This window comes from Ctenopharyngodon idella, chromosome 22 (assembly GCF_019924925.1).
Source record: "Ctenopharyngodon idella isolate HZGC_01 chromosome 22, HZGC01, whole genome shotgun sequence".
NCBI classification, from domain to species: Eukaryota; Metazoa; Chordata; class Actinopteri; order Cypriniformes; family Xenocyprididae; genus Ctenopharyngodon; species Ctenopharyngodon idella.
This window is the reverse complement of record NC_067241.1, coordinates 14,306,396-14,321,558: the sequence shown is the minus strand read 5'-3', so window position 1 is coordinate 14,321,558 and position 15,163 is coordinate 14,306,396. Positions and strand designations below refer to the sequence as shown.

The 15,163-nt window shown below is 38.5% G+C and overlaps 1 protein-coding gene across 2 annotated transcripts in view; it reads right to left on the bottom strand.

Annotated features, from left to right (window-relative positions):
- The window catches only part of reps2 (RALBP1 associated Eps domain containing 2), a 47,241-nt gene extending 36,425 nt beyond the window's left edge, over window positions 1-10,816 (bottom strand). Inside the window, exon 1 of one of the 2 annotated variants that reach the window (XM_051880396.1) lies at window positions 10,490-10,816. In XM_051880396.1, the coding sequence (XP_051736356.1) occupies window positions 10,490-10,669 (180 nt within the window). In that variant the 5' untranslated portion in view covers window positions 10,670-10,816. The remainder of the gene's footprint in view (window positions 1-10,489) is intronic. The other variant, XM_051880395.1, reaches the window with a different exon arrangement.
- Window positions 10,817-15,163: the final 4,347 nt, after the last annotated feature.

Genomic DNA, 15,163 nt, shown 5'->3' with positions numbered 1-15,163 from the left:
TGTGGACTAGATGCGAGGAATTCTGGGATATGCTTACATAGATGTAAATACATTTTCTTGATATCTATAGCCATTTAGCTTCTCAGGTAAATTTGTCTTGTCTGAAAGATACTTAGATGTTTTTACCACATACTTACAGTGAATTTCTGCATGTTTGAATCTTTTGCCAAGTGCAAAACCCAGTAGAAATGTAAATAATTTTGTCATCACAACTGTAAAAAAAAATAATTACAATGATTATCTAGTCTATGAAAGCACTTCTGACCTAATAAATTCCTCCATAGTATAACTAGACTTAACAGGTCTGGTCTATAGACCAACCATTGATTAAATAAATCTATGCGGACAGGAAGCTGCATTAAACCCACTTCTGAACAACCGGATCAAACTTAGATCATGTACCGTCTGTTTCCTCCATCTGGGGTTGGGAAGAGATTACACAGCGTCAGAAAACAAACGTGCACATGCCAAAACAGTTTGTATCCCCCTGGCAACAGACATCACTGCACATGACACGCCCGTTAAATTATTATTTCTGCCGCAAAATGATGTTTATTATGTTAGCCTGTTAAATAAAGCCTCAGTGTGAAACTGCTGCAACAGGGCTTACAACAGCCAGGGCTGTGCACCATTCAGAACTGAACTAAATACTCCTTTAAATTCCAATTCAATCCCTAAATTTGAATTCAAAGTTGCAATTCAATTTGAATACATGATCTAAGTTTGAATACATTTACATTTATTCCTTCAGCAGACTCTTTTGTCCAAAGCAACTTACAAACAAGGAAGTTCACAAGCAATTTGTTTAAACATTTTGATAGTATAAAAAGTTTGAAAGCAGCATTTAATCTACCAAATGACAGTGCCTGCACCACCAGCAGCTGTCGAACAGGTTGGTCTGGTTTGGAGACGGATGACTGCATTTGAGGAAGGAACTTTGTGCGTGTTTGTGTTATGGGAATTCCAGAAGCTGTGCTGAAATGAAGTATGTCTCAGGCAGAAAGCACACTGCAGCTGTTTACAGACATTAAAAAATATCCACCCATTGCTACAATTACACCTACACTGTCCTAAAACGTTTCCTGGTGAGTGACAAATGCATTCTATATCCCTTATTCCTATAAAGTCTCTTAGGGTGTGTTCACACTTGGCAGGTTTGGTTTGATTGAAAGGAACTCTGTTAAGTGTCTCAGTCCACTTCCAAATGAACTCTGGTGTGGTTCCACTGAAACACGAATGCAACACACATCAAAGAGACATATAAACAAACCAAAAACAGGATGTGATGTCACAAGATGGCTGGCTTAAAATGAACCCAAAATCAGACACATACACTATATTGCCAAAAGTATTGGGACACCCCTCCAAATTCAGATTTTCCAATCACTTCCATGGCCACAGGTGTATAAAATCAAGCACCTAGGAATGCAGACTGCTTCTACAAACATTTGTGAAAGAATGGGTCGCTTTCAGGAGCTCAGTGAATTCAAGCGTGGTACCGTGATAGGTTGCCACCTGTGCAATAAGTTCATTCGTGAAATTTCCTCACTAAAATATTCCACGGTCAACTGTTAGTGGTATCATAAAGTGGAAGCAATTGGGAACAACAACAACTCAGCCACGAAGTGGTAGACCATGTATCCAAGCATCCAAGCCTTACATCACCAAGTGCAATGCAAAGCGTCGGATGCAGTGGTGTAAAGCACGCCGCCACTGGACTCTAGAGCAGTGGAGACGTGTTCTCTGGAGTGACCAATCACGCTTCTCTGTCTGGCAATCCGATGGACGAGTCTGGGTTTGGCGGTTGCCAGGAGAACAGTACTTGCCTGACTGCATTGTGCCAAGTGTAAAGTTTGGTGGAGGGGGGATTATGGTGTGGGGTTGTTTTTCAGGGGTCAGGCTTGACCCCTTAGTTCCAGTGAAAGGAACTCTTAATGTTTCAGCATACCAAGACATTTTGGACAATTTCATGCTCCCAACTTTGTGGGAACAGTTTGGGGATGGCCCCTTCCTGTTCCAACATGACTGTGCACCAGTGCACAAAGAAAGGTCCATAAAGACATGGATGAGCGAGTTTGGTGTGGAGGAACTTGACTGGCCTGCACAGAGTCCTGACCTCATCCCGATAGAACACCTTTGGGATGAATTAGAGCGGAGACTGTGAGCCAGGCCTTCTCGTCCAACATCCCTGCCTGACCTCACAAATGTGCTTCTAGAAGAATGGTCAAAAATTCCCATAAACACACTCCTAAACCTTGTGGAAAGCCTTCCCAGAAGAGTTGAAGCTGTTATAGTTGCAAAGGGTGGGCCAACTCCATATTAAACCCTACGGATTAAGAATGGGATGTAATTAAAATTCATGTGCACATAAAGGCAGGCGTCCCAAAACTTTTTGCAATATAGTGTAATTACTAGAGGCAACAATAATAATTAAAAGGTGAACATTTATTAATAAGCAATTTAATAAATGTTCATTGTTTAATTATTATTCATTAAACTTATTAATAAATGTTCATTTATTAAACATATTAATAAATTAATTTCAACATATTTTGGGTTCATTTTAAGCAAGCAATACAGTCATTTTTAAACAATAGTTGAGTTAAATAAAACTACCCAGCAGACTGGGCAAACATTTAACCCAACAGCTGGGTTAAAACAACCCAGTTGCTGGGTTTGTCCATTTTCAACCCAGCATTGTTTTGAATGTTTGGTAAGTCCCGTCTCTAAATGTATGTCATAAAAGCTCTTATTATTTAAGCTCTTATATAATCTTATTCTTATACCTTTTTTTTTTTTTTATCTTTGGGCCTGTTTACACCTGGTCACTTCATGTATTTTCTCTGATATGATAGCTATCGGATTGTGAAAACACCAGGTGTAAATGCCCTCCGAAACGATTTCAAGATCCAATCACTCAAACTACTTCATGAGGTGGTTTGAGACACATTTCAGACGAAATTGGACAAGTGTAAATGTATCTGGTTGTTGCCACATATATGTAATTTTACTCCTCCCAAAATGTTAAAAAATGTTAAATGTGAGAATGTTATCAGCTATTTGACATTTAATAGCCAGATATTGACAGTGCTACTGCAGCACACATTGCCACAGATGAGTAGCTGAGGATCTTTTCAGCAAGCCGACGTAACTGAAAGTAAGTCGCAGATGCTCAAAACACAATCATCTTCATTAAAAGAAGTGAGACTAAATGATCTTACCAGTACTGATGCCACTCTCTCTCCTATTGTGGTCTTTGATCTTGACATTAGCTGATGATAAATAAAACGCAGCTCATATTGGTGGCTTTCACTGACATGAACTCTTTTAATATTTGCATATAGATGAATTTAAGATGGATTTATACCAGTTTCGCGAAGACTCATTTATGTGGCCAAGTGTAAATATAAAAGTTTTAACAAATCAGATAGCTATCCAATCAGTAAAAATGCATGAAGTGACCAGGTGTAAACAGGACCTTTATGTTCTGTTTGCTAAGCAAAACAGGATTAAATGTATCATTTTCTTTTTGGTCCAACCAAAAGAACAGAGAGAATCGAACTACAAGTGTGAACACATCTTTAGTCAAGCAGTTAACATGACAACACTCTTGTCCAAGAGACAGATTGAGACTTAAAGCTGGTGCAAATCCCACAACAGACTTATTCTGCTGTGAGCAAGCCACTAAATCTACACGACACCTGTGCAGTCAGAGATTTACACGACGAGCTGCTTAAATCATCCTCAAGTACAGATGTAGAGATGGACCGTACTGATGCTGTTTAAAACCAGGGCAGGGCTCGACAATAAGGACTGCCCAATGCCCTGGGGCCAGCGTGAATGACGCTCGGGACAGTAGACAGAACTGTCAATTGCCCGATCAGGCCAGTGCTGTATTTTCACAACAGTTTATCATTTGCATGTGTTTTTAAGCCTAGCCAATTGAAATATTCAAGTGCAAGAACATGCGGCAGAGAAGTCAATTCAGTACTTGCTGTTTGAGAAGTTTTGTCTGCGCAACACACACACACAAAAAAAAGAGTCTCAAAATAACAAAAACAGACTGCATCTCATAAAATAACACTGTTTAAAAACTGTCTCACACATGACTGCTCTCTATGAAAGACTAAGGCCCTGTTTACACCTGGTATTAAGATGCGTTTTGTCTCTTTTGTCCACTTTCAACCACTTCTGTCCTGATTTCTTCGAGGGGAGGGTCTATGGGCGGGTACATGTATGGGTTTTTCCAGATCTTTCGATCTAATGGATGAAATAAGCACGTGCAATTTACATATGAATGTGGCACGGAGAAGAGGAGAAAACATACGGAGAGCAGAAGCTTTTGTTTCTGCTGATAGCCACTGTGAGTGCATGTTAGAAATCGGGAATGGTGAGAGAACATTGTTCTTGGTATGTTTTCCGTATTTAAACCAAACTTGTGTCTTCAGCCGACAAAGTTTAAATCCCGTCTGGCTAGCGCGCTTCCCATAATGTTTACACATTAGGTCAGTAGACGGAGAGTAGGCGGTCTTTAGTGGCTGTTCGAACACATTTGACCACATGACCGTTTCCACTTCGAAAGCAATCCGGTTGAATACGTTTTCGACTACCTCTGGAAGTGGTCGAAAGTGGACAAGCTCAAAACATTTTACACCGTTTACACCTGTATTTACCGTCATCCACTTGTGATCCAATCGACCAAAACGCATCTTAATACCAGATTTGATTGGATCTGTTCCTGGGGTCCAACACACAGTAGTCTCACAGAAGATCATGTGAGAACCACCAATGGTAGTCAGTGAATATTTGCATAAAATCAGCTCAACATCAGCACCAGTTGTTATTGCTCATGTTGCTCATGTTGTATTTCACTGCAAATCATGCACAATAATTCAGAAAACTTTAGCAACCACATAAGAATGACCTGTAACAAAAAAAGCAATACCCTAGTAACCACAGAACATCCTAACATCATGTTTACAAGTTTTGCGTTCTTCAGAAAACATAAATATCTAGTTGCAGCTGAGCTAGGCATTGTGGCTTGCACTTGTGGCCAACAAATGAAAGAAAACGGAGTCACTCCATGTAATTAAAGCATTGAAAAACTTTCATTTCATTCATGAAAAGCAACACATCAACCACTTCCTGTTTTGACAGTGAGCCAGGGATTATCATATTCATACAGCTGAGAAACACTCATCCATCACAGAGCAGAGATCAACACACGCTCACACCAGGATCTGAGCTGATATGACAGAAGAGCGGAGTCCCGCGGACTCATAAGAGCTTACTGACAGACCTTCAGAGACACACAATGACTCCTCTATTCCTCTTTAGACACATGTCTCTCTCTCTCAGCTGTGTATTGCTTTAATTATCTCATTATCGTTTCACTTGACTGACTTTTAATGAGGGTCTGAAGAGATGCTGGAGATTATTGAGACACGAAGGGTTGTTAAAACTAAACTAAAACTAAAATCATAGAAAAAAAAAAAAAGTTCAATACTTGAAACAAAATAAACAGGCCTTGTGGCCAATCTTGACTGATTGTACATTCCATCAGTAAGAGCAGAATGTGAAGGTTGAATTAGCAGAGCAATAGCACAGCTGTACATAAAATATTGCAATCCACACAACAATGTGAGACATTTCAGGGTTCAAAAGAGGACAAATTCTTGGTACACGTCTCCCTGGCTCATCTGTGACCAGGACATCAAGTCTTTGTGGTGTATCGAGACAGCGATACAAACTCATCAGGAGTGAAAAAGGCAACAAAGATGATTTAGTGAATTATTTCTGTCACCATGGTGGAAATCAAACACTTTTAACTCTTTCCCTGCCAGTGTTTTTGAAAAAAGTTGCCAGTCAGCGCCAGCATTTTCAATCATTTTCACAAAAGTTTCATGGTACCCAGAATATTTTGTCATATGGATATCTGAATATGCAAAATATCAAAAGAAAGAACAGACCCTCTGCTTTTAAACAACAACAACAAAAAACATTTTATTCTAGCTTCTTGCATTCCTTTTTATCAACACTTGAATGTGGGTAAGTTTCGTTAAAAAAAGCATTTTGCATTTTTCACAAAACATTTTGAGCAAAAAGCTGAGAAAATCACGTTTTTGTCAAAGACTACATCCGGATCGGATTCAGGACGATGATCAACATCAACACTTCCAGAGCTTCACAGTCCTATAGCTCATCCTGGGTTGACATTTCATTCAGTAACATTAGGCAGTTTTGATTTATATGCTGTTTAATATTGATGATAGTGTTATTTTACATATGCATCTGCTTACATATGTTAATCGCTTGTTTCTGCTTCTTTGCCTGTATTTTGATCAGGAGATTCAGTACTCTTTCAGAAGATGTGAAATAACACCCCCTACAATATAACAGTGAAAACACGAAAAGCCAGGAATTTCCGTCAATGGCAGGGAAAGAGGCAAAAATGAAAATGACAAGAAATTACTAGTATAACCAGTAGATGGCAGCAGAGGATCACTAATTAGCTCATTTGCCATTTCCATTCCCTAATGGTGCTTTTCCACTGCGTGGTACGGCATGGCCGCCGCCTCTACTGCTGTGGATCCGTTCCTCGGCTACCAACGAGTCTGCACCTTGTCTTCTGACCACGATACAGCCATTTCTTTTTTCAAGTTGTGTGCAACGGTCATTTAACGCAAGTTGCGCGAACAAATGATACTGCGGTGGCTGTTACTGACTATTTAAATCTAGCAGGTTTGGTGTCTCGTGTTTCAAATCCAATGACGCTGGTAGTGACGATTCTCTCTGACCAATCAGTGATCTGCAGTGTTTACACGTCACATTTAGTATTGGTACGGCACGCTTGGAACCACCACCGCGGTGGTACTATTTAAGCGAGCCATACCGTGCCATACCGAGCCGTCTCATGCAGTGGAAAAGCGCCAAAAAGTGAGCCGTACCGAATCGTACCGAACCATACTATGCAGTGACAAAGCGCCATAATAGGCCTATAGTTCTTTTCCTATGTTTTACTTTTGGATTTATTATGAAATGACTATTATAACAAATTTGAACACTTTTATTGTACCTCCCTCCCCCCATTTAAAAAACTCATCGAATCTACACAAATCACACAATTTACCCATTTTAGAATTCAAATTTCGCCGATGTGCCAATGCCAAATGTCAGTTTCAGTGGTGCCAACAGTGCAAATCTTGGGCTGTGGACAATGTGAAGCTTATTGTTCTCTGATAAGTCCACCTTCACTGTCTTTCCCACATTTGTGGGAGTTACAGTGTGGAGACGCCCCAAAGAGGCTTAACACCCGGACTGTTGCTGTCCAGAGTGAAGGACATGGTAGATCAGTGATGGTTTGGGCTGCAATATCATGTCATTACCTACTGTGCTTGATGGGCGCTTCTGGAGGACCATTACCCCTTTTCCATCAGCATGAACCGGGTGCTAGTTCAGAGCTAGTGCTATTGCCGGTTCGGAGTTGGTTCGACTGGCGAGCCGTCTTTGCTTTTCCACGGGCTAGAGAGCCACCAAAGAGCCAGCTGTTACGTCACTGTATATGTCTTCCCAGCAACGCTAGCGTGGCAGCACCAAACACAAACACACCAATGGCAGACGTTGCGTTACTATTGATGCTCATGGCTTTGCGAACCTACATCGGTATCCAAACACAGTATATACACACCGCACTTTGTATAGACGGAAATTACAATCGAGCTGCTTTTAGATAGATTAGCTGCTATTTCAAAAACAGCGGTCTTGTTGGTCACGGTAACCCCACCCCAAGCCCCCAACGCAAGCGGTTCTTACTTCTAGACCAGCTACTTACGAACCACTTTTCCTGGTTCAGAGCTCATGCTTTGGGTGTTGAAAGACAAACAACTGATTTGAAACTAGGCTCTGGCTCTGAACCAGCCTTGGTGGAAAAGTGGTACATGTGCACCTAATGGTTCAAATATAATACCCTGAAGGGAGTGCCGTGTGTATCAGCATTATAATGCACCAATACACACAGCAAGGCTAGTGACAAAATGGTTCGATGAACATGAAAGTGAAGTTGAACATCTCCCATGGCCTGCACAGTCACCAAATCTAAATATTATTGAGCCACTTTAGGGTATTTTGGAGGAGAAAGTCAGAAAATGTTTTCCTCCACCAGCATCACATAGTGACCTGGCCACTGTTCTGGAAGAGGAATGGCTCACTGCGAAGGACTTGTATCTGTCATTCCAAGACAAACTGATGCTGTATTGACTGCAAAAGGAGGCCCTACACAATACTAATAAATTAACTGAAACAGCTGGTTTAAAACCTTTAGTGTACGCAACCTTTATACATCAGGTGGTAAAAAGAAAGTAAAAAAAGGGTCAAAATTGATTTCACGCTGTCTTTATGGGAGAATATGCATTTGACAAAATAGCAGAGCAACAACTAAAAGTTCAAGAGAAAAATTACATCTAAAAATCACTCTGATGATGTCTATGTCATAGCATGTCTATGTGTGTGAAACTTCCTGCTAATACGGCTTCCCCAAATATCTTTGCGTGGGTGTGTGTGAAGTCAGTGGGTGTGTGTGAAGTCAGTATGGGTCGCCAAACCAGGGCAAACGGACAGGAAACAGAGCAGAAGGACAAGCAGGACTTCCTGTCTGTGCAGGAACACAATGAGATGACACATTGCAGCAGTGCACCATGCCAAAGCCTGCTGAGACACAGTTCATATAATAGCCTGTGTTTGTTTACACACACACAAAAATCAGATTTGGTAACATTTAACGTGAACATACAGCAGACTATGAAAGCTTGTTTCCACCACGGAATAAAAAAATAAAGGATAATTGCGACTTTTTATCTCATAATTCTGACTTTTTTTCTCACAATTTCAAGTTTACATCTAGCAATTCTGACTTTTTTTCTCAGAATTTTGTGATATAAAGTCGCAATTGCGTGTTATAAAGTCAGAATTACAAGATATAAACTTTTAATTTTAAAATTTTTAAGTTTATATCTCACAATTCTGACTTTATAACTCACAACTGCGTGAACTTAAGTGAGAAAAAAAGTCAGAATTGTGAGATTTTTTTTTTATTCAGTGGCGGAAACAAGCTTCCATAGACTAAAATAAAACAAGTTTCTATATATGGTCAAACTCTTGCTGGTTCATTAAACTCATTCTGTAAACCAGAGCAACATGCAAAACGTTTTAAGGATACTGAAGTGAAACTAGGAATTATCGTGGATCCTGTCTATAACAACCAGTCCTGTGAGTCAGTCCAGCCCAGTGTTATCTGTGTGTGTGAATGAGGTAGCACCCTTCCTGTCATCTCCATTTCACACACCTACAAACACACAGCTATTCAGCACCCTCAGTGCAAAGACAGACAAATTTGGACTGAGAAGCAGTATCTGAACACCACCCACAAAGAATAAGACTAAGACTAGCCAAACACATTCACCTAACTCATATGACGTGTCAAATGACACACGACACGTCGCAATGTTTACTAGTATTGTACAAAATGCCTAGTAATACAAACGTCAGCAGAACATCCTCACTACTGACGCTGATGTTTGCAAAGAACGATGCTTTAAATGCTCCTCAAAACTGGTCATTGACATTCAGAAGTGTTTTTAAACTGATTAAATCAGCGAAACAAAACAAGCACATGACCCTAAATTTACTATCATGTAACTGAAATTACTCTGAATTACAACAAGATAATTCATAATAGTCCTCAAACACTATCAAGTCAGAATATAAGCATCTATAAGAAAATAATATACCACGATAAATGAGTGTATACTAACTCCAGCATCTAGTATAAACACTACACATTTTGGTGTGGTACCACACAGTATATCATATTATATAAATATGGTAATCATTCAATACCATGGTAAAAATATATCACTAGACCATCATGTTATCATATTATTCCATCAACTGTACTAATAATGCCGTCAAAAAACAAATAAGATATCAAATACCTGTATCAGTCTATATACATGCTATAGAATACTGAATAAACATTAAATAGGTGTATATATTAAATGATCTACTGTATATTTTATTATCAACACTATTGAATCTAATAATCTAGTATGAATACTACAGTACAGTCTAAACTATATAGGCTAGTATACTTTAAAGTGCCAAAAAATACCATGATACTACCATGTGATTTTGGACATGGTACCTTGGAAATACTATGATATTAATTTAAGTATCTTGGAGAATGAATATGGTACTCATTCATCCATAGTAGCCTATACATCTTAGACTACTAGTATTGCCATCTGATACCATCACTGTACATACATGACCTCGAAGCACAAGCAGGTCCCTCAACTTCACACTTTCCTGAACACACTGCAACATACTATACATCCAGACACAGCAGTTAGCTGATATCCGAGAGCGCGCAGACCCCCCAAGGCGTCCCCGAAACGCACGTTCAGGGGCGGCGGTGAAATCCGCGTAAACTCACCTGGTGCAGCGTCTCGGCCGGCAGCTGCGACGCCCGGAACAGCTCCGCCACCTTCCCCGCCGCCGGTTTGCCAGTGCTGTCGGGCTGACAGAGCGCGTACAGCCCGGAGTAACATCTCTGCTCACTGTCGCTCAGGGAAATGAAGGTCCCTCCGGTGCCCGCGGCGGATCCCTGATCCATCCCTGAGCGCGAGCAGCAGACGCCGGGGCGTCCAGACGTACGGCCTCTCCGTGGCCCTGTGGCGGAGGGAGGCGCGTCCGCTCTGCGGTGCTCTAGTACAGGCACATATTAACACACGCGCGCGGGCTGTGAACTCAGATGAAGATTTGCTGAATCTCTCTCAGTTCCACATCCGACCGCACAGAGGCGCCACACAACCACACAAAACCTTCACTGCACACAACAGGTTAAATATTTAGTGGTGATAACTACAATTTATTAAATAATTACATTGATTTTTAATTTTATATTCAAGATGTACATTAAAATAGATTTAAAATATAATGTTATAGATTTTAAGTTTACGTTTCTTTTGAAGATTAAAATTTATTTAGACTTTTATTTAGATTAATTTATTTTCATATTATTTAATATTTAATTGATATTTCAATTTATATTCACAATTTGTACTTAAAGACTTAGGCCTATTTATATTTAAAATGCTACATTGATATTCAATATTTATATTTACATTTTATATTCAATATTTAAAGACTTATCATTTACATTTGCATTTAACATTTTATATTTACATTTGCATTTAAAATATTTAATATTATGAAGAAAATACATTTTAAAATTGCATGAGGCACTTGTTTATCTACGTATCTGCTGTTTATTTAACTTTTATTAATTTCAACTTGAAAGGGAGTGTGTAATTCCAAATGACAAACTGTATTAATCTCTACGTATTTGATGTGAATTATTTACCGACACTACAAATGATGAACAAATCACATATATTTAGAATATGTTGAATAAATCAACTTTATTGGCATGTATTAAATGACCCCTTTGAGTTTGAAAAAGAATCCATTAGATCTCTACTGCCATCTTGTGTCGGGTAAATGAACTCAGAGTCGAGGGGTGATGATCTGGTCTGGTAAATGAAAGGTTTCATGTTTGAGCTCCACAAGGGCTGATTCATGAACTATCATCGCTGTGCCCTTGAGGAAACAACAGAAGAACTGAACCTTTAATAACTAGCAAGTCAGCCACATTTTATTTCAACTGGCTACGTTCACACTGTCTGTTTGGATTGACAATCGCATTTACTTACAGGTGTGAGTCTCGAAATGTCCCATTCACACAGCAGCGAATACTGTCTGTATATGAACGTGCAATGGGAGTCAAGCCCATATAGAGTACCTCAGGGATGACGTGTTTTTGTATGCAAAACCCGGAAGCGACTTGCATTTTAGGACTTGCGGTTCCATCGCCCCGAAGTCAATGGGTTTTTTGAATGGGTTTTTGCTAAATCGCCTATAATAAGGTCTGTGGTTAACAAAGCCTCTAAATATTTTCATGTTTTGATCTATGACATAAAACACACCAGTTATAACCCGCTTGTGATTTTTTAAACGTTTATTGTGTCTTAAAAATGGCGTTTGCTAACAAATTGCTAAAAGGAACTACTTCCTTTGGCGGGGACTTTAGACGTCATCATGACAAACAGGACATTTGGACAGCATTTCTCATGAAAAAGTGGATAAGTATTTATACACAGCGCCGATTATAATCAGCGAGCATGTTTTTAAATAAAGTTATTTTCTAAATAAAGTTTGAGGAAGCTTGGTGGTGGTGACGTTGATCCGCGACCATGGTGTGCTGTAGTCCGTTTATAGCCTACTGTTAGCTTTTTATATCTGACCACTTTATTTAGGCTTCAAAATGTATAAATGTTGTTAACTTGTAAAGATTATCTTGATAGACAAAACGTGTAAGTGTCATAACCCTTTGTTAAATACAGAGCTTATTTTTTGCGATTTTCCAAAAGTCTATGGGAAAAATGCATAGGCTTTGGATCGAGGGAACCCGTGCTCCGCTAACTTCCGGGTTGGCCTACAAAAACACGTCATCCCTGAGGTACTCTATTCTCTAACCAGTAATTGTCAATGTCAAAATGATGGCCAATCAGATCAAAGAAGGCGGGGCTTACTATTCACTGCGGACGAGTGTGAATCCAAACGTTACGCTTTTAGTTTTTACAGTGAAAGAGTGCGTGCGTTGTAAGATTAAACTTATATAAGTAGCTAAACATTTAATACTTGACAACTGTTGGATATAGATATGTTTAACGACTCACAGTAACATACAGTGATGCAAACTACTCAACTTTTGTAAAGTAATTTCGCCATTTTGAATTGAAAATATGCTATCTTTTAAATGATGTCATTAATAACGGAATGTGACGAGACAAGAAACTTTTTTTTTTTTTTTTTTTTTTACATTTTTGACATATTAGACATACAAACGAGTAATTGTGTGCATATTTCTTTTACATTTTTATTATTTGCAAAGAGTTTAAATGTATTACTTCACAACTATATACACTCTACAAAATGTTGGGTTGAAAATTGGACAAACCCAGCGGTTGAGTTAAATGTTTGCCCAACCTGCTGGGTAGTTTTATTTAACTCAACTATTGTTTAAATAGTTGAGACATGGTTATGGCCTTGCTGTAAGTTGCCGAAATCATACATGAAAAGCAGAAACACACGGTAGACACACATTTGTGCAGCGCAGATGACACACTTTATGGCATTATTTTATTTTCTGAGAATACGATTTTGAATCCTGAAAATGTACTGGTGTGAGTTCGTTTATAGAATGCGGTTGTCACTGGTCTCTGTGTGTGAACGTAACCATATTAAGGACTCAAATACAGAACAGACAGCCATATTCTGCTGCTGTGTGAACATATTTCTCTCCACCTCCGATCATCTTGGACTTTGCTCATATTAATGCATCCTGAGTAGGCTATTTCATGTTACTATAAAAGAACCTTCCGGAAGATTGATCTATCCCACTAGAAAGGAGGAGCTGAAGAAGGTACAGTATAGCTCTTGAGGGTTAACTGAAACTCTCCTGTGAACAATAGTTCACTTAGTTAGCAAAGCTTGACATTTTATGACATTTATATGTGACAGACACTATATCTAACAGCTTCATTCTTCTAAAGGGAGAGTCTCATCCTGTTTGGAATTTGCTGATGTGGAAAAAGTACACCAAAATCCTATGAAGCACACAACAGAATCCCTGTTTTAATATGCAAAAAAACAAACAAAAAAAATCTAATTAAACCTCCAGAAAACAAGATAAATTTCCATGAGTAACAAGATTGTGAAAGATTTTTTGTCTTGTTTTCAGATATCTTGAATTAGGTTTACCCTGTTGGCAGTGTTGTTTCTTGTTTTAAGCATAAATTTAACAACATTTAGTGAAGTTTATGCTTAGAAAACTGCCAAGGGCTATAGGAAAAAACACATAATTCAAGATATATTCTCTGAAAATGTAATATCTAATGCTATTTTGCTTATAAAGTACATTTATCTTGTTGTAAGCTTGATTATTTTTACATGACAAAATACTGATTAAGCAAGTGACTTATTTCAGTGATCTTACAGCAAGGTGCAATATTTGCTTTTATCTAATATTTAAAGAGTATATATATATATATATATATATATATACACGAATAGTGTTTTTTTTTTTTTTTTTGGAATGACCTCTCTTTTGCTCACCACCAAGGCTGAATTTATTTGACCAAAAATAGTTCATAATGAAAAAAAATATTTCAATTTATAATAAAATACATTCAAATAGCAAACAGATCAAATGTAATTTATTCCTGTAATCAAAGCTGAATTTTCAGCATCATTACTCCAGTCTTCAGTGTCACATGATCCTCAGAAATCATTCTAACATGATGATTTGCTGCTCAAGAAACATTTCTGATTATTGTCAATGTTGAAAACACATTTTTTTAGGATTCTTTGATGAATAGGAAGTTCAAAAGAACAGCATTTATCTGAAATAGAAAGCTTTTGTAACATTATAAATGCCTTTACTGCCTCTTTTCATCAATTTAATGCATCCTTGCTGAATAAAATTTTCATTTCTGTATTAATTTCTTTAAAAATACTGACCCTGAACTTGAGGTATGCCAATAAATGAGTAAACCTGGTCTCTGTATTATTAGGTGACAAATTAACCGCATTGAACGTTTCCTCATCTTGCAGTGTCAGAACTTCGGTTAACCATCAAACTTGTTTCTTGTCTGATGTGTCTTTTTCTAGTCTTGTAGGAAAAGCTTTCATCTCAACAAGCAAAGAGAAGATGCAGAAGAAGCGGTTTGTTTCAATCATCAGGGGTTCACAGGAAGAACAGCCTTCATCTGAGAACTGATTTCCCTTGTATTTTTCAGAAACAACCCATGTCTGACCCACCTACGTGAGTACAGCATCACTTTGAAGTGCTGTTACCGATGACATATTCAGAAGCACATCATAAAAATGAAACAACACAACTTTAAACAACAGAAGAAAGTCATAAGTCAAAATGACGCTCAGATTCATGTTGATATCACACATCATACAGCTGTAAACAGCCAGTGTTCGCTGTGTTTACATATTGAGATGAGAAGACAGGTATTATTACAGAAGAAAAAAACAG